Source organism: Leptonychotes weddellii, chromosome 4 (genome assembly GCF_054177405.1).
Source record: "Leptonychotes weddellii isolate Sample4059 chromosome 4, ASM5417740v2, whole genome shotgun sequence".
In the NCBI taxonomy this organism is placed as follows: Eukaryota; Metazoa; Chordata; class Mammalia; order Carnivora; family Phocidae; genus Leptonychotes; species Leptonychotes weddellii.
This window is the reverse complement of record NC_138372.1, coordinates 137,776,676-137,799,342: the sequence shown is the minus strand read 5'-3', so window position 1 is coordinate 137,799,342 and position 22,667 is coordinate 137,776,676. Positions and strand designations below refer to the sequence as shown.

Genomic DNA, 22,667 nt, shown 5'->3' with positions numbered 1-22,667 from the left:
ATGAAAGAAAAAAACTGAAAAAATGTACAAGCAAGAAAATTAAATTTATCAGTGATAGTCTTATATTCACACCACTGTGCCTTTAGAGACATATTCCAAAAATGTGTAACAGGTTCATATTACAAGTCATCTGTATTTGCTCTTAGAAACCATGCAATTCAAGTGAGGACCTCCATATTTATCAGACCTAAACTGTTCAGAACTTTGTCATTAAAATTGTAACTAACTTATCTCGATTTAAAGTTTTTGTTCTTTTTTATTTTTGATGGGCATAGGATTACCTGAATTATTTTTGGTTGCTTTTATAAACAAAAGGATGCTGTAGATATTTATTTAATGAAAAAATATGATCAAAAGTGCTTATGTTACAGGATTTCTTTTCCCTCAATGCCCATAGTTTTTGGTGACGCCACTTGGAAGAATGAAGGGGTAGATCAGAGGAAGAGTGGTGGGCAGCAAAGCAAAGTTTACTGAGCGATAGTACAAAGCTCCTGAAAAGGGAGGGGAACCGAGAGGGTTGCAACCTGGAGTAACCTGGAGTGTCTAAGTCTAGGGGTTTTTATGGCCTGGCTGGTAGGCTGTTTAAATCTGATTAACCCTCCACACGCCTGTCATCCAATCAGGGTTTTGTCATCTATCACATGGGAAAGGGTGGAGGGCTCCTTCCAGGATGGTATAAAACCCTTTTAAGGGTGGTTTCCACTTAGGGGGAGTGGGGGGCTTGTCCCTGCCTGCCTTTCTTCCAACTATCCTTCATTACTTAGACCATATACTCTTAGTACTCTACCAAAGTAACTTGGTAGTCTTGATATGTTCAGATTTATAATAATTAAGAAGTTACTACAATATTTTATGGTAGAGAATTTTCCAGTGACAAATTTTGTATTACAAAATATAAAACATACTTATCCCATTCTGCATAATCCCTTGGAATTTTCTTCTTAGGTTGTCTGCTATTAGAATATTTTTCCTGAAAGAATAAAATCACATTTTATGAGACATATTTAATATAAGATTAGCAGGTTTTATGATAAATGCAATGTGAAATACTGAATTAAGATATACTAATTGAATGGATAAGAAAAATAGGTACTCTTGAAGTTATAACAACTCAAGTATTGTAACTATTAACATACAGCATGTTAAAAAGAATTTTAAATTGGTAGTTAATTCTGGGAGCAATCTATAGGACTTTAAGTATGTATATAAGATTTAAAAACTCACATGTATGAAATGTGCTTTTTAGTGATTTTCTTATAATAAAAAAGTAATCAACTATCATTCATTCTTTCTTTTTTTTAAGATTTTATTTATTTATTTGAGAGAGAGAATGAGATAGAGAGAGCATGAGAAGGGGGAGGGTCAGAGGGAGAAGCAGACTCCCCGCCGAGCAGGGAGCCCGATGTGGGACTCGATCCCGGGACTCCAGGATCATGACCTGAGCCCAAGGCAGTGGCTTAACCAACTGAGCCACCCAGGCACCCTATCATTCATTCTTTTAAATCCTAGGCATTGGAGGGATGCCTGGGTGGCTCAGTTGGTTAAGGTCTGCTTTTGGCTCTGGTCCTGATCCCAGGGTTCTGGGAATGAGCCCGGCATCCGGCTCCCTGCTCAGCGGGAAGCCTGGTTCTCCCTCTCCCTGCTGCTCCCGCTGCTTGTGCGCTCTCTCTCATCTCCAACAAATACATAGATAAAAGCTTAAAAAAAAAAACAAAAAACATAAAAAAACCCAGGCATTGGAGAAATAAGAATAACTACTTTGGTGCATTAGAGATGTTTTGTTTGCAACAACAGACACCCAACTAAGACTAATTCTATTAAAAAAAGAATAAACTATTGGCTTACCTAACCAAATTGATGAAAGGGCAGGGGTATTACTAGATAAAGGATAGTATATTCTCTCTCTCCAGCTCTCCCACTCTCCCCCTGTTCCTAGTCTCTGCTTCTTTCTGCCCACAGATTTCATTTTCCCCCCACTGGCTACTTGCTTTTTCCATATAGTACGCACAGTGGCTACAAGCAGTATGGGATCATAACCTCACAGGCCTCCCAGTCAGAAAGAAGGAGAGTGACTCTTCTCTCCACCTTTAGTTAGAGAAATCCCAGGTAAGGACTCAGCATTCCCTAGCTTGGGTCATGCACCCATCCCTGACCAAGCACTAGCTTGGTGCTATTCAGTGGCCCAACCTAGGTCGCATGCCCACTACGAGCACTAGAAGGGAATGGGAGGAAAGCAAACAACAGCCATTATGCTCATCAACAGTTTCTTAAGTGGGTTCTTAAAAGTTAGTCACAATCCAGGGTGCCTGGGTGGCTCAGTCGGTTAAGCATCTGCCTTTGGCTCAGGTCATGATCCCAGGGTCCTGGGATCAAGCCCCAAGTTGGGCTCCCTGCTCAGCGGGAAGCCTGCTTCTTTCCCTCTCCCACTCCCCCTGCTTGTGTTCCCTCTCTCGCTGTCTCTCTCTGTCAAATAAATAAATAAAACCTTAAAAAAAAAAAAAAAAGTTAGTCACAATCCAAAACCAGTTTGAATGGGTTGTTTACCCATGCATAATTTTGTAACACTGGGCGCGGTCATTTGAGTTATGGAGAGCTTCCAAATATCCCTACATTCCATTATACAATTTAAAAATCTTATCTGTTAATATCTTCATCGAGCTCATCAGAAAAGTCTTTAGGTATCCCCTTAAGGGGAAATTTTTTGTCACAAGCAGGTATTTAAGGGCTGCATAAGAACATGAAATACGCTTTTTTTTTTTTTTTTTAAGATTTCATTTATTTATTGGACAGAGAGAGAGACAGCGAGAGCAGGAACACAAGCAGGGGGAGTGGGAGAGGGAGAAGCAGGCTCCCCGCTGAGCAGGGAGCCCGATGTGGGACTCGATCCCAGGACCCTGGGATCATGACCTGAGCCAAAGGCAGACGCTTAACGACTGAGCCACCCAGGCATCCCATGAAATACGCTCTTAAATTGCAATTGAAAGCTCAGATTTTATCACTAGCAAAAAACACCGTCAGTTGTTCCTTAGAGTGACAGGCCCACTTCATTTATTTTCAATACAATGTTTGCCAAAACCCAAGCCTGAATAACCATAATTTGTCTGTCAATCGCTTTCCAGTAAAACCTGTTCCGGGAAACAGTGGTGACTTAAGCTGGCAACTCACTCATACAAGTCTCGAATCTCGAAATAACCACCGGATTTTACCTCACAGTCAAGTGTTTTTTGAACACTTCTTTTGTCACACAGATTATTAAAAAGATGTGTCCTCAAGATTCAAGACTTAACAAAATAAGTTTTTTTGTTTCATCAAAGACATTTTTAAGTCAAACTGGAATTGTTTACTGTAAATGGGGAGCTGTGGAGAAAACAGAGACTACTAGCACAGTTTGGTGCCCCTCAGTGCCTTGCTTCGTGCTAAGGCCCAGCAGCTTCACCCTCAATACAAATGTCAACACAGTGAAAAAGGCAAAGCAGTAGCATTATTTTCTAAAAATAGCATTGACTTTCTGGACCCTCTGGAAGGATCTCTGGGAGAACCAGGGCCCATGGATTATACTTTGAGAATCACTGTACCACTAGTCTGTCTACCCCATGGAACCATAACCCCCTGTTATATTTTCAGGGCACAGACCTAGCAAAAAATGGGTTTTCAATAAATACAAATATATTAATTACAGATAGTGGCATCCTTACCAGATTATAGTGTACCTCAGTTACATGAGCAATTCTTAATGGGGAGGAAAAAGATGCAGGAAGGTAAATTATTAGAGAGCACTGTAATGAAAGGCTATGGATGTTTTTTAAATAAAATTGAGTATTCAAAGAAGAAATGAGAATAACATGAATGAGTCCAGAATGAAGAGACCTGAGCAGGCAAACTTTCAGAAATGATAGGACTAAAAGAAAAAAGTAGGGCAGAGGGAACAGAATGCAGGATCCACGTGAAAGCCCAGAGACTCCCAACGCCCAGGACACAATGGCTAGATTCTGTAATATCAGGGTCAGGTGGATGCCCAGAAGCTCAGTTTTAAGTTGAAGTTAAGTATAAATGGACCTGAAATTCCAACAGGCCCCTTCTTTATGGAACCGATGGGTGAAAAAGGAAAGGTCTACATGACAAAATAGGGATCGACCACAGAGAAATCATCATAAGGGGCTGGGGTAATAACATGCAGTAAACAGAGGAATGACATCTATAACTGCTTGCAAGTATCTATTTAATACTTTAAATCCAGAGTTAATCATGTAATAAACTATTTCCTCTATGCCTCCATTGGACAGACAAGATTATTCCCTGAAATTCTCACCCACTGAATTGGATCTTATGTGCTCATCACTGGTCAGAGTAGAGCAGACATCACAATGAAAGAAAAAATGAGAAAAGGCAGAGCCCAAGAAGCAAGCCTTCAAAGGGAAATGTTTCATTTGGATCTCCAAGTGGTGAAACACAGCCTCCTCAAGAAGGCCACAGCACACAGCCAGCTGAAAGATGATCCCCAACTCTCAGGGGACATCACACTGTGGTTACTCTGATTAACTGCTAGCTCTCTTAACAACAACAACAGTCTTGTCCCCCCGCCACCCACACCTCACACCAAAACGGCCTACCTTACTAACATGAAGATGCCTATGTGAACCACGAACTGGAGGCAAATTATCTTCCAGTGCCGGAAGTGTGTCAGTTTCATGAAAGTGCATTTTATTTTCTTCTTTTTTAATTTCCGATATCCAACTCTGAGAAGCAGGAGAAAAAAGAAGATAAACAGTTTGAAGTAATTAATCAGGTGTTAGGATTACACATTATCATAGTTTCCTCTGGGTTCATTTTTTGGGGTGACAATTTGGTCATGCATTCTATCTGTAATGCCCTTCTACTATTATTTTAAACTGTGGTAAAATACACAAAACAAAATTTATCATGTTAACCACTTTTAAATGTACAGTTCAGTATTATTATGCATATTTGTGTTACCCTTCCTACTTCTATTATTTTGCAAGCTTACTCTCATCCCTTCCAACAAGCTTTCCCTGAACTACCTGGTTGGGCTACAAATGCTCCTCCTCCATGTTTTAACACAGAGATTTAAAATAAGCCAATTATTGTTCATCTCTCTCACATTCTGTAAGTTCCCTGAGGGCAGAACCTACGTCATAGTCTCACCGTTGTGGTTCAGGAACCTAGCACAATGTCTGGCACATAATAGGTTCATAATCATGTTTATTAAACTGAATTTTCACAGGTTCTAGGAAGAAACTGAGTGAGAGATTTGTTATCTGGGAAATTCTATTGTTATTATTCAGCAGCTATACAGTGAGGGTCTGATATCTGTCAGACACTGTATTAAATTAGGCACCGTGATACAGCGATTAACTATATTATCTGTCCTAACCGTGCAGGAGGCAGGGGAACAAAATGGGAGCAGAGAGGTGAAAAAGGGAGAAGAAACAGAAAAACAGTACGGGGAGAAAGGTAAAAAGGAAGAGGAAGCACTACAGAGGCGGACAAAGAGTAAGAGAGCATGGGCGGGGAGAGGGACAAGTGGCAGGGAAAAGCAAGAAAGAAAGGGAGAGGAAGCAAAGTCGAGAGGTGACCGAGAAAGAACACGCAACTGGAAAAAAAGCAGGTTCTGCAACTAAAACTACGCTGTTATTCCCTGGACACTAAAGCCAAAGAACTCTGGACATAAACTGATATTTTAACTTGTAGATTAATTACCAGATTTTCAATTTCAAGTCAATAAAATGGCAAAATGAGAAAGCTGAAAGTTTATTTTTTTTTTTAACGATTTTATTTATTTATACATTTGACAGAAAGAAAGAGAGAGACAGAGAGACAGCACAAGCAAGGGAGCAGTAGACGGAGAGGGAGAAGCAGGCTCCCCGCTGAGCAGGGAGCCCGATGCGGGGCTCGATCCCAGGACCCCGGGATCATGACCTGAGCCCAAGGCAGACGCTTAACCAACTGAGCCACCCAGGTGCCCCGAGAAAACTGAAAGTTTAAAAAAACATAGCATTCTGAGTTAGAGAATACATATTCCTCAAAATTGTCTTCAAATGTATTATTCAATCCAGTAAAATACGCTGAATAAAGTAAAACAAAAAACTGTTTCTCCAGAATCTGTTTTAAGAAGTTATTTCTTAAGCAAAATGAAACCACAAAAGAACTCAGAAAATACAGGTAAATATGCATCTGGTGGAGAGGAAGCTTTCTCAAGTATAAAAGCAAGAAAACAGAAGGGATAAAACCAAGGGATAAAATTTTTTTAATGAATAAACATGAAAAACACTATACACAAGATTTAAAAGACTAATGACAAATTGAAGGAAAATTTAGAATATATGCAACAGAACTATTACAAATAAATAAGGAACACATGAATAGAAACATCAATAAAGGGATATCTCCTCCTGGACCTGATGGAGTAACAGGGACTGGATCTGCCCTCCTGCTTAAACTCTAGAAAACTGGATAAAATACATGAAACAGTGGTTTTCAGACATTGGACAATAGGTAGCACAGGGCAATGATCCTTGAAAGAAAGGAAACAAATGAGGGAAGCTTTGCATTGGCCCCAATTTACTGCCCGTAATTTCCAGGCTATAACATAGGGAAAGGAAACCCAAACAGCCCTGTGGTCTCACTGAATTAAAAAAAAAACACAGTTCAGGCTTCAGGGAGGCAAAGATTACAAAGATCCGGGTGCAATATATTCAAGAAGAGGGAGCCAGACAGAGAGAGAACTCTAAGGATAACCTGAATAGCACTGTATCTGTTAAGGAAACGTAATTCATAGTCAAATCCTTTCTTATAATGAAAACTTGAGGCCCAGATGGCATCAGTGGTGAATTCTGGAAAATGTTTAAGGAAGAAATAATACCAATTACACACAAACTTTCCTGGAAAATTCAAGAAGAGAGAACACTTCCCAACTCATATTCTATGAGGCCAGCATTACCCTATTACCCAAACCAGACATTACAAGAAAACTACAGGCTAATATCTCTTGTGATTGTAGACACAAAAATCCTTCATAAAATTCCAGCAATATATAAAAAAGACACAACATGACTAAATAGAGTTTACCCTTGAATGCAAGACTGGTATAACGTTTGAAAACAGAGTATATAATTTACCTTATTAATAGACTATAAAGAAAATCTTACATTCCTCTCAATAAATGCAGGAAAAGCATTTCATAAAATTTTTTTTTAAGATTTTATTTATTTATTTATTTAACAGAGAGAGACAGAGCGAGAGAGGGAACACAAGCAGGGGGAGTGGGAGAGGGAGAAGCAGGCTTCCCTGCAGAGCAAGGAGCCCAATGTGGGGCTCGATCCCAGGACCCTGGGATCATGACCTGAGCCGAAGGCAGACGCTTAACGACTGAGCCACCCAGGCGCCCCAACATTTCATAAAATTCTATATCCATTCATGATAAAAATTCTCATCAAACAAGGAATAGAAGGGACCCTCCTCAACCTTATAAAGGGTCACATCATAAAATCTAAAGCCAACATTATACTTAATGGTGAATGGCTGAATGATGTCCCCCTAATATTATGAACAAGACAAGAATATCTGTTCTTACACTTCTATTCAACATTGTACTAGAGGTCCAAGCCTGTGCAATAAGGCAAGTAAAAGAAATAAAAGGCAGCCATCCTGGAAAAGAGGAAGTAAATCTTTCATTATTTGTGGACGACATGATCCTGCATAGAAGAAAATGAATCTACAAAAAAGCTACTACAACTAATTTGTAAATTTAAGAAGATTGCAGGATACAAAGTCAATATAAAAGGATCAGTCAGATAACTATAAACTTGCAATGTACAAATAAAAATTGAAATTAAAATTCCACTGATATGAGGTATCTAGATTAGTCAAACTTATGAAACAGAAAGTAGAATGGTCGTTGCTAGGAGCTGAGGGGAGGGAGAGATGGACTGTTCAATGTGTATAGAGTTTCAGTTCTGTACGATAAAAAAAAGTTCTGAAGATTGGTTGCACAACAATATGAATATAACACTGAACTGCACACCTAAAAATCTCTGAATATAATAATGTCAATATAACACTAATGAACTGTACCCTTAAAAATGGCTAAGATGGTAAATTTTATGTGATATGTATTTTACCACACCAAAAATACATACATACATACATACATACATAAAATTTCATAGCTAGGGTGACTTAGAATGAGGAAAAAATTGAAATTGAAAAACATTAACTTTTACAATAGCATAAAATATATTAAATACTTAGGAATAAATTTAACAAAAAATATACATGAACTACGCATTGAAAATTACAAGACACTGGCACAAAAAATTAAAGAAGACTTAAATGAACAGAAAACATATAATGTTCATGGATCAGAAATTTCACTATTAAGATGTCAGTTATTTTGAAATTGATCCATAAATTCAACACAATCCCAACCCAAAGACGAGCAAGTTATTTTGTAGTAACTGGCAAGCAAAGGACCTAGAATAGCCAAAACAACTATGAAAAAGGAGAACAAAGTTGGAGGACTTGTACTATCTGATTTTAAGACTTAACCATAATCAAGAGAATGAGGTATTAGAGTAAAGAGAGACATTTAGATTAATGAAAAAGAATAAAGAGAGTCCAGAAATAGACCCACACATACATGGTCAATTGATTTTTGATGATGATGTCAAGAAGTTCAATGGGGAAAGGATAATCTTTCATTAAGTGATGTTTGAAACCTTGGTATCTATATTATATGTATGTGTGTGTGTGTGTACCCCAAAATTAAAACAGATCCTAGACCTAGATTTAAGAGTTAAAACTAGAAACTTTCTAGAAGAATCATATGAAGAACCTTGGGAATCTGGGATTAGACGAAGACTTCCTAAATAGGACACAAAGCACAGACTGTAAAAGAAATATTGATTTCATCAAAATTAAACACCTTCGCTCTTCCAAAGTCACCGTAAAAAAATGAAAAGGTAATCTGCAAAATATTTTTTGCAGAAATATTTGCAAAAGATGTATCTAATGAAAGACATGTATTTTACAACTTAGTAAGAACATAAGTAATCCAAATGTTTTTTTTAATGGGCAAGGTATTTAAAGACTTTTCACAAAAGAAGATATATGGATGGCAAATAAGCACATGAAGAGACACTCAACAAAGTTAGTCATTAGAGAAATGAGATACCACTGCATATCTAAAAGCTGAAATTAACAAAACTGGCAATACTAAGTGTGAACCAAGATGCAGAGCAACAGGAATTTTTATTCATTACTGGCAGGAATGCCACTTTGGAAAACATTTTGTTTATCAACTGATAAGTGGATAAACTGTGAGATATCCATACAATTCAGTACTACTCAGCAATTAAAAGAAACAAACTATGGATATGCAACAACATAGATGCATCTCAAAAGCATGATGCTAAGTGAAAGAAGACACAAAAGACCACATACTGTATGACTATAGGGAAGTCTAAAAAAGACAAATCCACAATGATAGAAAACAGTTCAGGGGTTACCAGGGACCAGGATGTGGGGTCAGCACTGACTGCACAGGGGCACAAGGAAACTTTTCGGGGTAACAGAAATGTTTTAGAGCATAGACAGGTGTCAAAACTCAGTGAAACGTAGACCATTAAATTTTTGTTTGAATGTAAATTATACCTCAATAAAGCTGATTAAAAGAAATCACTAAAGATACAGGCCATTAACAAAAGAAGAAATTCAACTGATGGACAAAAAATGGAATGCTGCTAGTAATCGAACAGATACACGAATTTTTCAGTTATTTAATTGATTAAAAAATGATTATAGGGTGGCTTAGTCAGTTAAGTGTCTGCCTGCAGCTCAGGTCATGATCCTGGGGTCCTGAGATTGAGCCCCGCGTTGGGGCTCCCTGCTCAGCGGGGAGTCTGCGTCTCCCTCTCCCTCTGCCCCTCACCGCACCCCCAACCCCCGCCCCACTCATGCTTGCTCACACTCTCTCTCAAATAAATAAGTAAAATCTTAAAAAAAAATTATTATAGTGTCCAGTGAAGAATACCTTAAATGGGCATTCGTATATACTGCTGCTGAAAAGAGAACAAAGGCACAACTTTTCTGAGAACATAGAAATGTGTTTCAACAGCCTTAGAATTATTCACATCCTTTGATCAAGCAACTGGATTTCCAATAATTTATGCCGAGGAAATAACCAGGATCGTACAAAAGAAATTACAAACCAGTATGTTTTGTAGCACTATTTATAGAAGCTGAGTGAATTATGTTTCTTTGATAGGACAGTCATTTAAAATACACATGTGGGTGTACAGACACAAACATACACATTCACAATATTCTCCTGGGTTTGAGAAGCAACCAATACTACCTGAATGAATACCACTAAAAGCCCTTCACTGACAAAAAAGAAAGAAGCCTAGGATTTTAGAAAAGGGAAGGAGACATATATGCAATATGAGAATGTCACAAAAACCAGCGTCACTCTATACCTTCATGTCGCCGTCAATTTTTTCCCATTCTTCTGCTGTAAAACTGGATGCTGTTGCTGCAGGTTTATCTTTCCTCAAAGCTCTACTTTCAGGAGCCAAGCCTTTAAGGCGCTTTTCACAAAATTCCGTAAGTTCAGGATAATATCCTTCCTCACCAGACCTTTAAAAAAATTCAGAACTTTGGAGTCACTACTTTATTTAGAGGCCAATGTAGATTTGCAGGCTGGGCTCCATGGAGCAGAGGGGTTCTGCGGAGCTCTCCAGGGCTGCCCCTGCACAGGGATGAAGGCTGCTGTGCGTGGGCTTCCCACTCACCTTCCTCAACCAGCACAACCTTCATTTTTATGTTAATCTATGGAGTGATGCAATGAAGGAAAAAATGGAGCTCCAAAGATACCAGCTTCCATCACACACTTTGAAAGTTGAATAAACAACATTTTCTCCCCTCTTTAACATGTGTTCATTTTGTTACATAAGGTAATTTTAACTTATAAATGAAAATTCAATATTAGAGACAGGCAGAAACTGAGACTGGATTTCCTTCCCAAGGAGGAGTTTGTAGCTCCTTTTTTTTCCCCAAAGGGATAGGAAGAAAATGGCAGAGGAGTGGTTCAGAACAACATGCCTCTAAATTCAACCAACTCAAGGAACAGAATTCATTCCTAGAGAGTTGTATGGAGAACTCTGTTCTTTGTTTCTGAAGGAAAATCAACCGTTTCCCCTTCTCTTATAAGTCTGTTTACCTTTAAATTTTTAGAAAAGTAGAAAAAATTCCCATTTTCAAATAAATTTTTCTTAAAAATAAATTCTGGGGGCGCCTGGGTGGCTCAGTTGGTTAAACATCTGCCTTCAACTCAGGTCATGGTCCCACAGTCCTGGGATGGAGCCCCGGGGTAGGCTACCTGCTCAGCGGGGAGCCTGCTTCTCCCTCTGCCCTCCATTCGTGATCTCTCTCTCACTCTCTATCTCAAACAAATAAAATCTTTAAAAATAAATAAATTCTGAATCAATGCAATATAATTGAATTAAGCTATTCATAGAATTTCTTAAAACCAACAGCGTGTGGCTTTCAAACTCTTCCATCACATAAACGTCACATCTTCTTTATTAGTCTTTGACCACAGGTAAATGAAAATGTTTTTCTACTGCTGAGAAAAACAAAAGGAAAAATACATGTTTCACTTTCCATTTCAGAAATGATGAGGTTGACATTGACTGTGTCCAGGCACAAGCAGGGATGCTTAGGGAGGACAGGAGGCTGAAGGTGATGAGAGAGAAAAAGGAAAGGACACAGTGATGAGGAAGGGGGTCAGAAGACAGAAAACAGATAACTACCACCTAACAAATGGAACGCTACTGATGTCCACGGAGGAGTGATTCATGCTTCACAAATACTTCCACAATATCAGGCTACTCTCCAAATGAAAACCCCTCAGTACATCCCAAATAGGTGGCACCCATTGGGATCACCCAGAGCAGTGCTGCTTGAAGTGGGCTCCCTTGACCACCTGCATGTCAGTCAGCCAGGCACTCGTTAAAAACACATGTTCCTGGGCCCCACCCCAGGTTTCCTGAAGCAGGGTCCCTGGGAATGGGAACCTCAAATCTGCATTTTTAACAACCACATTTGACCTATATTAAAGTTTGACAATCACCACTGTGGGGCCCTTACCCAGAGAAGGTCTGGATTCCCTGCTTTCTGGTCCCACCTCGTGGCCGCCCCACCATCCTCTCCTTGTGACCAGCTCACAGTAAGTCACCACCCATGTTGGCAGATGGTATGGCGTGGGGGGAGTACCAAAGAACTTTATCAACTGGTAGGCTGGTGAGCTAACCTTATTTTCTAATGGCTACTCTCATGGCTACCTTTTCCTAGAAAATGTGGAGGAAGCAAGAAAAATGTCCTCTTGAACACTGATGAGCCTTACGTTGCATGCTGGAAGTAGACCTAGCCAGAACCCTCTGAACTAACCACAGGATCAAAACAACAGTTTTGGAACCTAACATGGGAAAAAAACAAAACAACAATCTCAATATGTGAAAGTGCAATATTTCTAAGAGTTTCAATTTTCAGAAGGCAACAATATAATTGGTATACTGAAACATAAAATGATTTTTGAATGCTTACCTGAGTACACAAAGAATTTTTTCCAAGTGTTTAATATCTGAACATTTTTCAATATATTTGAAATCCAAATGTTCCACAGGAATTTTAAATGTTTTTGTTGTTCCAAAGCCCCATAATGATGGATAATCTTTGGCAGTCATGGCTGAAATGTAGTATAGGTAAATAGTTATGAAGCAAATATATATAGTAATACTGAATTTAGATAGTAGTAGCCATCTAGGTATTTCTATAACATTGATTTTTCCTTTCTATGGAAAAAGGAGGTGTGTTTTCTCTAAGGAAGAAGGCTACTCATTTTAAAACTCTCTCTCCTTGCTAACAACAGTTAACAGTCATGGAACTAAATTACTAAGTACCATACATAGATTACCTCAATCTCCACTTAAGCAAAGTTGGAACACAAAGCATGTTTTGGTGCTATAGAATAGGAAAAGACTTTTCCTCTACTCATTTAGGTTCAGTGCCTGAGACTCCCAAATTAAACTGATAAAATACACATTAACAGGAGAAAAGGTTTATTTTATACACTTATGCATGGGGGCGCGGGGCTTCATAGAAAAGTGAAAACCCAAAGAAAGAAACTGTTAGGCCTGGGAGCCTGTATACCATTTTAACAAAGGGTGATAAGTTGTGGATAAGTGATTAGACAAAGGAAAAGGGGGTTTGGCTTTTAGGAGAAGGTAAATATATGGGAGAAACTAGTGAAAGATAATGGTTTCCTTTTTTTTTTTTTTTAAGATTTTTTATTTCTTTGACAGAGAGAGACACAGTGAGAGAGGGAACACAAGCAGGGGGAGTGGGAGAGGGAGAAGCAGACTTCCCGCAGAGCGGGGAACCCGATGTGGGGCTTGATCCCAGGACCCTGGGATCATGACCTGAGCCTGGGATCATGACCTGAGCCGAAGGCAGACGCTTAACGACTGAGCCACCCAGGCGCCCCGATAATGGTTTCCTTATTAAGATTTGTGTATGCAGCCTTATCCTGGTGCTGTCTATCTACTATGATGAGGATTGTTCTCCTCCTCCTGGTGTGAGAGAGGGGAGGAGGGGACACCTTTACAAAGGGAAATTTATGCCCTGCTATTAGGCAGAAAGGGGGAGGGTGAGAATTCTTCCTGTTAATTGTTTTCAGTTTAAAATAATCCTTATGCTTTGGGGCTCCTGGGTGGCTCAGTCGTCAAGCGTCTGCCTTCGGCTCAGGTCATGATCCCAGGGTCCTGGGATCGAGCCCCGCGTCGGGCTCCCTGCTCCGCCGGAGCCTGCTTTTCTCTCTCCCACTCCCCCTGCTTGTGTTCCCTCTCTCACTGTGTCTCTCTTTGTCAAATAAATAAATAAAAATCTTTAAAAAAATAATCCTTATGCTTAAATGGCTTATTTGGGGATGGCATATTCTGGTCCCCTTAGGTGCTCAAACTTTTTTTTTTTTTTAAAGATTTTTATTTATTCATGAGAGACAGAAAGAGAGAGAGAGGCAGAGGCAGAAGCAGGCTCCCCACTGAGCAGGGAGCCTGACAGGGGACTCGATCCCAGGACCCCGGGATCATGATCTGAGCCACCCAGGTGCCCTCAAACTGCTTTTTAAGATAGTTTTTTTTTTTTTTAAGATTTTATTTATTTATTTGAGAGAGAGAATGAGAGACAGAGAGCACGAGAGGGAAGAGGGCAGAGGGAGAAGCAGACCCCCTGCTGAGCAGGGAGCCCGATGTGGGACTCGATCCCGGGACTCCAGGATCATGACCTGAGCCGAAAGCAGTCGCTCAACCAACTGAGCCACCCAAGCGCCCTTAAGATAGCTTTTAATGTTGATTTCAATTACTTCTACTTCAGCTGTTTGTTCAGACCCCAACCATGCTTTGTGATTCAGCACAAACACAAATAATATCCTTTAACTGTCCTTTACATCACCCTCTCCGCCATTCCCTGCTGCCCACTCCCGGCTGTGTTCTAACGACACTGGGCCCATACCTTTCTCATAGCACATATTCTAATTATTTTTGTCTTCCCTTCTAGATTGTGAGATCTTACTTTATTCATCGTCATATATTCAGGACCAACATAAGTAGTGCCTTATACCCTTAAGAAACACTTGCTGAACTGAATTGGGAAAAAAGGAGCCTTGGACTGTTTCACTTTAATGATACTGTTGCTAATGATGATGATAATAACACCAACAAATACTACACAGCTCTTAATGTGTGCTGGGTACCATCCTAAGAATTGTACATATATTACCTCATTTAATCTTTCAACTACTGTATCAGGTAGGTTTTATTTTAAGTAGAGAGCAGTAATAACAGTTAAGAGTTATGGAGCTAAATTACTGTGCCATGGATTATTATCTCACATAATCTTCAAAACCACTCTCATGAAGGGTATTAATAATTACTCCCATTTTACAGAAAAGGAAGTGCTTGTGTTTTAAGTAACCTACTCAAGGTCATGTAATTATTTAGTGACTGAGGATTTGAATCTCAGTAGGCAACTGCAGAGCCCACACACTTAGCCATCATACCCAGACTTTTCAAATTGTGGGTGGCAACCCCTGAAATCAATTTAGGGAGCTGCAATTAGCATTGTTTTATAATGAGACACACTAGAACAGCAACAAAAAAAAATCTGACTACTTCACATACCATTAAAGTGAATGCTGTTTTGTAAAAACTTTTATTTCGTGTCTATACAAATGACAAGTGTGAACATAAATGCACATGTTGCAAAATATATTTCTCATCGTGAGTCATTGTCAAAGTGTTTTAAAAACCACTACAGTAAAACACATTGGGTTATAAATTTTAAAACAAAAAGAAGCAATGGGTCTAATTGACCAAAAGTATCTCCTTCAGCATGCCTGCCCTCTGGGAGTCTGGTCATACATCAGACCTCTGCAAAAGAAGAGAAGGCTCTGTCAACTTCTCCATATTCCTGCTGGCTTTGACTGGGGCAAAGAACACAGAAGACAGTTCATCGGCTTTCCGATGAGATCCAGCTGAAAAATGAGATGGTTTTCGCCCTATACTGGCAGGGCCCAGGATGATGATACATTCATCACAAGGATAGCCTTAAGAGTGGAAGTTACTGGAAAGCAACTTGAAGGACTTTTAAATTATTGATGCTGCCCAGAACAGAATGGGTTACATTAGGAGAATTTTTCTAAAGACTTGGCAGATCTTTGATGGGAGAAACTTAAGCATCCAGCAGGATTAAAATGGATGATCTCGAATTTGTCTTGCAACCCCTGAGATTTCACGATTTGAATAAAATACAGTGAAAAACATTTTAAATGACAGAGCCATCTCTTATCTAATCAAATTAATTTCATTCTGCACACTGGTTTAACATTTCTCTGAAAATCCTTTTTGAAAACTTTATATTTGTTTGGGGTTCCCCCCCCCCCCCCGGTGGGATGAACATTTCAAGACTACTAAATGTTAACTCTCAAGTTCCAAAAAACAAATCATACAACAGTTTATTTGCTCTCATTAGAACACTCCCACATCCGGTTGGAATTTCTTTGATTACGAAAATCCTTGATTCTAGTTGGATTTAATCTCTTCTCCGTCATCCTGATCCACATCCATTTCCCATATTCCCTAATCAGCTGACAGAAATACCTCCAGCGCAAACTGAGATGGTTAAGTAACACGAAAACCTGTTTTCCTCCCCCAGGCACGTTCTCTCCACAACCACAGGGTCCAGCGCCCCCTGCAGGCGGAGATCGAAAGGAAATGGCTCCCTTAGCCGTAGCAACGGTTTCTGTGTACAGCGCGGCCGAGAACGGCAGGGGTGAGGGGCCGGCCAGGAACCCGGAGCTCTACCGTCAACCCAACGGTCAGGGGGCACTTTAGGACCCTCTGAAATTGCTCCCCACTCCCCGGTTTGGTCTCCAGGACTAGAGGCCGCCGGCAGACCCCGGCAACCCCCGTGTTGCGACCCTGTCCCAACATCCGCCACCCTCCGCCACAGTAAACTAAAGCCCCCGGTTTCTCCGTCCCATAACCGGCTTCCTCAGTCGAATCCGACCGTGCATTTGCTTCTCGGGGCCCGCTTTTCACCCCAGCTCCCGAAGGGAACTGCGATGGGAGATGTAATTTACTCCTGGCCGGCAGGTACTCACCTGGTTCCCAGACGCCACTCGGCGCCGCGGACGTGACCACTGCACAATTTACCACCGACGCCGCAGGTGCCGAGATCGGGGCGTGTCGCCCCGCCTCAGCCCCCACTGGTGAGAGGCTGACCGCCGGGGGCGGGACCACAGCCTCTGCGGATGATTGGCTGGCCCTCGACTTGCTACCTCGCTGATAGGCCTCACACAGCCCATGCTCTCCCGCACAGAGGACCCGTTTCCCAGAGTTAAAACGCCGTTACTGTTCTGGATTGTTATACTACCCGCAAGATAAATTGATAACTACTCCAACTTAATTATAGAAATAGAATTAAACGTTCGGAATATCTAAAATGCAACCCAGACTTAGCTCCTTCCCTTTACATAGAAGAGTAAATGAAAGACAAGGTTCCCTCTTCCTTTGTATGCATTCAACATCTTCGGAGTGGTGGTTATGAGACACCGTACGGGGCACTGGGATACAAAGGCAAATAAGGCGTAATACAATTCAGATGAATAAAACAGTAGAGATTGTTGGGGGAATGTATTTTACTTTTACAATTTCAGATTAATGTCTGGTACATAATAGGAACTCAATGTTATTTTCCTTCCCTTTGCACTTAAATTAGATCTACGTCCTTTAGCAGTCACTGACAGTGGTAAAAACACTGATAGCGGTAAAACTTCTGCTGCAAATATGACTGACTATATTTTTATTATTTCCATTGCCAATGCCAGAGAATGCTAAATTTGCACCTTTATAGGCACAGATTTGAACTTCAGAGTAAACCTTAGTTTGCTTTGTCAGCATCACATGCCCCAGTCCATGTAAAGTCACTTCATACCTCATTCCAGCCAGCAAACTTCACTCAAAACTATGTCCTAGGTTTAAAACACTGACTACTGTAAATTGACATAGTTTTACTTCCAGCACAGGAGGAAATCCTTTAAATATTTGGGGAAATGGTTGTAATTCCGCATACTCTGTAATTTTCTTTTCATTCATACTCAATATTTTGTTCTGGTTATTAATTATGTATATATACATTTATGCTTAATTAAAAAGTAGGGTAAAAAGCAACTTGAAGGGGATAGACTATGTAGGCAAATGAAAATTACCACTATCATCTTCATAGAGGTAAGACATTGCATCCAAGAAACAAGGATAGGTATGTGTTAGTTTTTCTTCGAATGTATACATTCCAATACATTCAAATATAGAGAAAAAATAAGCTTATACAAATTAAAATTACACCAGAATGAAAATTACTATGGATTAGAAAGTAAAATTAAAGAAATCTTCCAAAGAGCAAAGGAAAAAAAAAAAAGGAAAAGGAAAGATGAGAAAGGTCAATGAAGTCTAACATTTTTTTAAAAAAGATCTGGAGAAAAGAGAATATTGAAGGTAGGAAGTTATTAAACAATTCAAGAGGGGCCGCCTGGATGGCTCAATTGGTTGAGCATCCTGCTCTTGGTTTCAGGGCAGGTGGTGATCTCATGGGCCCTGAGACCCTGCCCAGCACAGGGCTTTGTGCTCAGCCAGGAGTCAGCTTGAAGATTTTCTTTCTGCCCTCCAATTGCACACTCATGCACGCGCTCTCTCAAATAAAAAATAAATCAAGAAAATTTCCCAGAATTGAAGAGCTTGACTTTCCAGATTGAAAGTACCCACCAAGTACCCAGAACAGTGGAAAACAGCCCCATGCTAAGGCACATACTGTAAAATTTCAGTACACTGGCAAAGAGAATCCTACATTTCCAGAGAAAAAATGAAAAAGAATTAGGAATAAGAATCTCAACAATACTGGGGAGGTGGACGGGGGCACCTGGGTGGCTCAGTCAGTTAAGAATCTGCCTTTGGCTCAGGTCATGATCTCAGGGTCCTGGGATCAAGCCCCACATTGGCCTCCCTGCTCAGCGGGGAGTCCACTTCTCCCTCTGTCCCTCCCAGTGCGGCCCCCCCCCCATGCACTCGAGCATGCTCTTTCAAATAAGTAAAATCTTAAAAAAAATACTGGAAGCTAGGAGACTATGAAACAATCCTTCAGAATTCTGATGCTGGTTAAGAACAACACAAAAGGTCATTTCAGGCAGAGAGAAAAGCATGAGAAAGGCACAGGTAAGAAAGAAATAAGGACTGTTACCTGCTTAAAGAACTGCAAACATCTCCTTGGAACCAAAAGATTAAGTGAGAGGTGGGTTGAAGTGGTGACAGAGATAGAAAAGGAGTCAAATATACTATTCCAATACTTTTGGCTTTATCAAAATGGAGAGCCACTGAGGATTTTCAGGACAGTGCCATGAAATCCGTATTTCTGAAACAGCAATCTGAAGAGGATGGAGACAGCAAGGCTGGAAACTGGGAGACTGATCTTGAAACTAATCATGTGTGGAAAATAATACAGCAATGGTGATAATAATAAACACTGATTAGGCTAAGAGTTTTTATGGATTCATTTTATTTTGCAACTAACCTGTGAGGTGGGTGCCATTATTTCATGCCCACCTTACAAATGAGGAAAGTGAATCCTGGTGAAGTCACACTGTTAACAAAAGACACTGTGGATATTTGTTTTTTTTGTTTTTTTGTTTTTTTTAAATATTTATTTATTTGACAGAGAAAGACACAGCGAGAGAGGGAACACAAACGGGGAGTGGGAGAGGGAGAAGCAGACTCCCTGCCGAGCAGGGAGCCCGATGCGGGGCTCCATCCCGGGACTCCAGGATCATGACCCGAGCCGAAGGCAGTCGCTTAACCAACTGAGCCACCCAGGCGCCCGACACTGTGGATATTTGAACCCAAAGCCTTTCACTTAAGTCCATACTGTTTACTGAGCTCTTAAAATGATAGCCAATCCATCAATAAGTCCCGTTGGCTCAACTTCAAAATGTTATCTTACAACCAGCCACTTCTTAGTCCCTCCACTGCTACCACTCTAGCCTGCCATTATCATTATCCTGAACTATTACAGGTGGTCCTTAACTGGCTTCCCCATCCATTACCCATCCATCCCTACATTATCCATTCTCACAGAACAGCTCAAGTAATCTTTTTTTTTTTTTTTTAAGATTTTGTTTGACAGAGAGAGACACAGCGAGAGAGGGTACACAAGCAGGGGGAGTGGGAGAGGGAAAAGCAGGCTTCCCGCGGAGCAGGGAGCCTGATGCAGGGCTTGATCCCAAGACCCTGGGATCATGACCTGAGCCTAAAGCAGATGCTTAACGATTGAGCCACCCATGTGCCCCCAGCTCAAGTAATCTTGTCTTAAATCATGTTACTGTCCTGTTTACTCCCATCACAAGACCATACATAAGCAGGCCTCTGCCTAACTCAAAGTTTGAGCCACATGGGCTTCATTCTAAAGTGGGAACATCCACCCCGAGACATTACAATGGCTATTTCCTCAATTTCAGGAATGCTCCTTCCCCTTGTCTTACTATCTCATCCTTCAGCCTTCTGCTCAAATAACCACTCCCTCTTGACTAATTTTCTGCACAGAACTTATTCTAGGAAGGGTGGGGATATCCATGTATTTGTATATGTGAGGAGACAACTTGTTTTTACATTTTCTCAACTTATATAATTTAGTCTTAAGACTGGCCTTTTTTTTTTTTTTTTTTAAAGATTTTTAAGTAATCTCTACACCCAACATGGGGCTCGAACTCACAACCCCGAGGATCAAGAGTTGCATGCTCTACCGACTAAGCCAGCCAGACTCCTAAGACTGGCTTTTTTTTTTTTTTTTTTTTTTGGAGACAGACACACACACACACACACAAACACAGTGGAGGGTGAGGTGTGCAGAGGGAGAGAGAGAACCTTCATCTCACAACCCTGGGTTCATGACCTGAGCCAAAATCAAGAGTCCAACGCTTAACTGACTGAGCCACCAAGGAGCCCCAAGATTGGCCATTTCTGATTTCATCTACTATTTTTACATTTTTCACAACTTTAATCTCGAGATAACTTCAGAGCCTCAAAGCACCATATTGACCATCATAAATTCCTCCACTTTGACAATGAAGTTGAAGTTAAAAGAAATGAACTGGCTAGTCACTGAGTAGCAGGGCTGGATTTGAATCAATTTCCATGCTTTTCTCATGGACATGCATGTCCATAGTCATTGGTAAGCAGTTTAAGTACGGGACAAGTTATGTGGTAACTCTAAGCTCAGATTTGCTGATATTTATACTTACAGAACACTATTTGAAAGTCTTTTTTTTTTTTTAAGATTTGTTTTTATTTATTTTTGAGAGAGAGAGGGTGTGTACAGAGGGGAGGGGCAGAGGGAGAGGGAGAGGGTCTCTGCATTCAGTGCAGAGCCTGACACGGGGCTCGAGCCCACGACCCTGAGATCACGACCTGAGCTGAAACTAAAGACTTGGGACACTTAACCGACTGTGCCACCCAGGCACCCCCAAAACCATCTTTTAAAGCAATTTTGTACCTATTTTACCTTTTTTTCTTGAAACTGTCCAGGGAGGCAAGAGGTAAAATGGCTTCCATTTTTATAGATGTAAGGGACACAAAGAGGGGACTAGTTGAAATGCTGGTCTTAAGTTCCAGTGGTAATGCTTTTTCCACTAAACCACTGTCTAGTTAACCAAATAATATTCAATTAAATTAATGATACATAAAAGAACTATGATCAAAACAGCTAAGAGGAACATTATCCGAAGTGTTAGGATTTGTTTAGGGGACTGTCCTATCATATTTATTGGGACTCTTTTGTCTGAAAAAGACAAGGTCAAGAAGGAACAGAGCAGAATTACAAAATTATGAAAGGTATGGCTAAAGGAAAACCTGGACCTAGGAGGCACTCTTTAAAAATTTGAGCATGGGGGGCACCTGGGTGGCTCATTTGTTAAGCGTCTGCCTTCAGCTCAGGTCATGATCTCAGGGTCCTGGGATCGAGCCCTGCATCGGGTTCCCTGCTCAATGGGAAGCCTGCTTCTCCCTCTCCCACTCCCCCTGCTTGTGTTCCCTCTCTCGCTGTCTGTCCAATAAAATCTTTAAAAAATAAATAAATAAAAATCTGAGCATGGTAGTACTTTGTATAGCACTTAAAAAATTTATAGAACTTAGTATTCAAGGATGTTAATAGAAATATAGGTGCTTTTTTAAAATGGCACTTAATTTTTTGAATGTCAGAGACACACATAGCTAATAGTGAAGATGGAATATATCTAATCTTCAAAATGAATGTCAGATGACATCCCATAATGATGGAATCCTGGAACAAATGGGAGTATTCGAGTATCCATATCCCTAAGATCAAGGCAAAAGGGCAAAAGTTTTAAACGTTTATCCATAGGTCAGTGTAAACAAGTCCATATATATATATCTTTATATATCCTGAAAGCAGAATTTTTTACCTTAATGATTATACCTCAGAAACTACACCTGCCTTAATAATCTGCTTCATCCACTTTACTTAGGGTTGATTTTGCCTTACAGATGCAACCATTAAAGTTTCTTTTTCCTCACCCAAGATTTAAAATATAGTCAAGCCTTATATATACATACAGAAGGCCTATATCAAGTAAAATGAAAATTTTAACACAAAATAATGCATGCATGCACATTGGTATACTCAATACAAAATGATGCTGGAGAGTTTACAGTTGGTGATGTAAAACAGTAGTTTCCAAGGAACTTACTTAATCAGACCTTCACAGGGCCCTAGAAAACTTCATTTTTAACAAGAATCCCAAAAGATTCTAGGCCTTAATTAAGTGTGCTTTAGGGAAGCACTTTAAACTTTCACTCTGTCAGATTACATATACAATAAAAGTAAATTATAAATCATGTAATTGAACAAAAAACTTTTCTTTATAGAAACTATTAAATAGATATCTAAATACAAGATGGATTTTAAAATGAAATGTTATTTGTATTTGTAAAGATATATACACTAATCAAAAGCTATACATTAACAGCAAA

At 40.1% G+C, this 22,667-nt stretch overlaps 1 protein-coding gene across 1 annotated transcript in view; it reads right to left on the bottom strand.

Annotated features, from left to right (window-relative positions):
• SPAG1 (sperm associated antigen 1) overlaps positions 1–19,295 on the bottom strand; it is a 70,106-nt gene extending 50,811 nt beyond the window's left edge. The window contains exons 1-5 of the mRNA XM_081817074.1: positions 16,736–19,295; positions 12,622–12,763; positions 10,494–10,653; positions 4,611–4,736; positions 906–970 (exon numbers count right to left, since the gene is read on the bottom strand). Coding sequence (XP_081673200.1) covers positions 906–970; positions 4,611–4,736; positions 10,494–10,653; positions 12,622–12,761 — 491 coding nt within the window. The 5' untranslated portion in view covers positions 12,762–12,763; positions 16,736–19,295. The remainder of the gene's footprint in view (positions 1–905; positions 971–4,610; positions 4,737–10,493; positions 10,654–12,621; positions 12,764–16,735) is intronic.
• Positions 19,296–22,667: the final 3,372 nt, after the last annotated feature.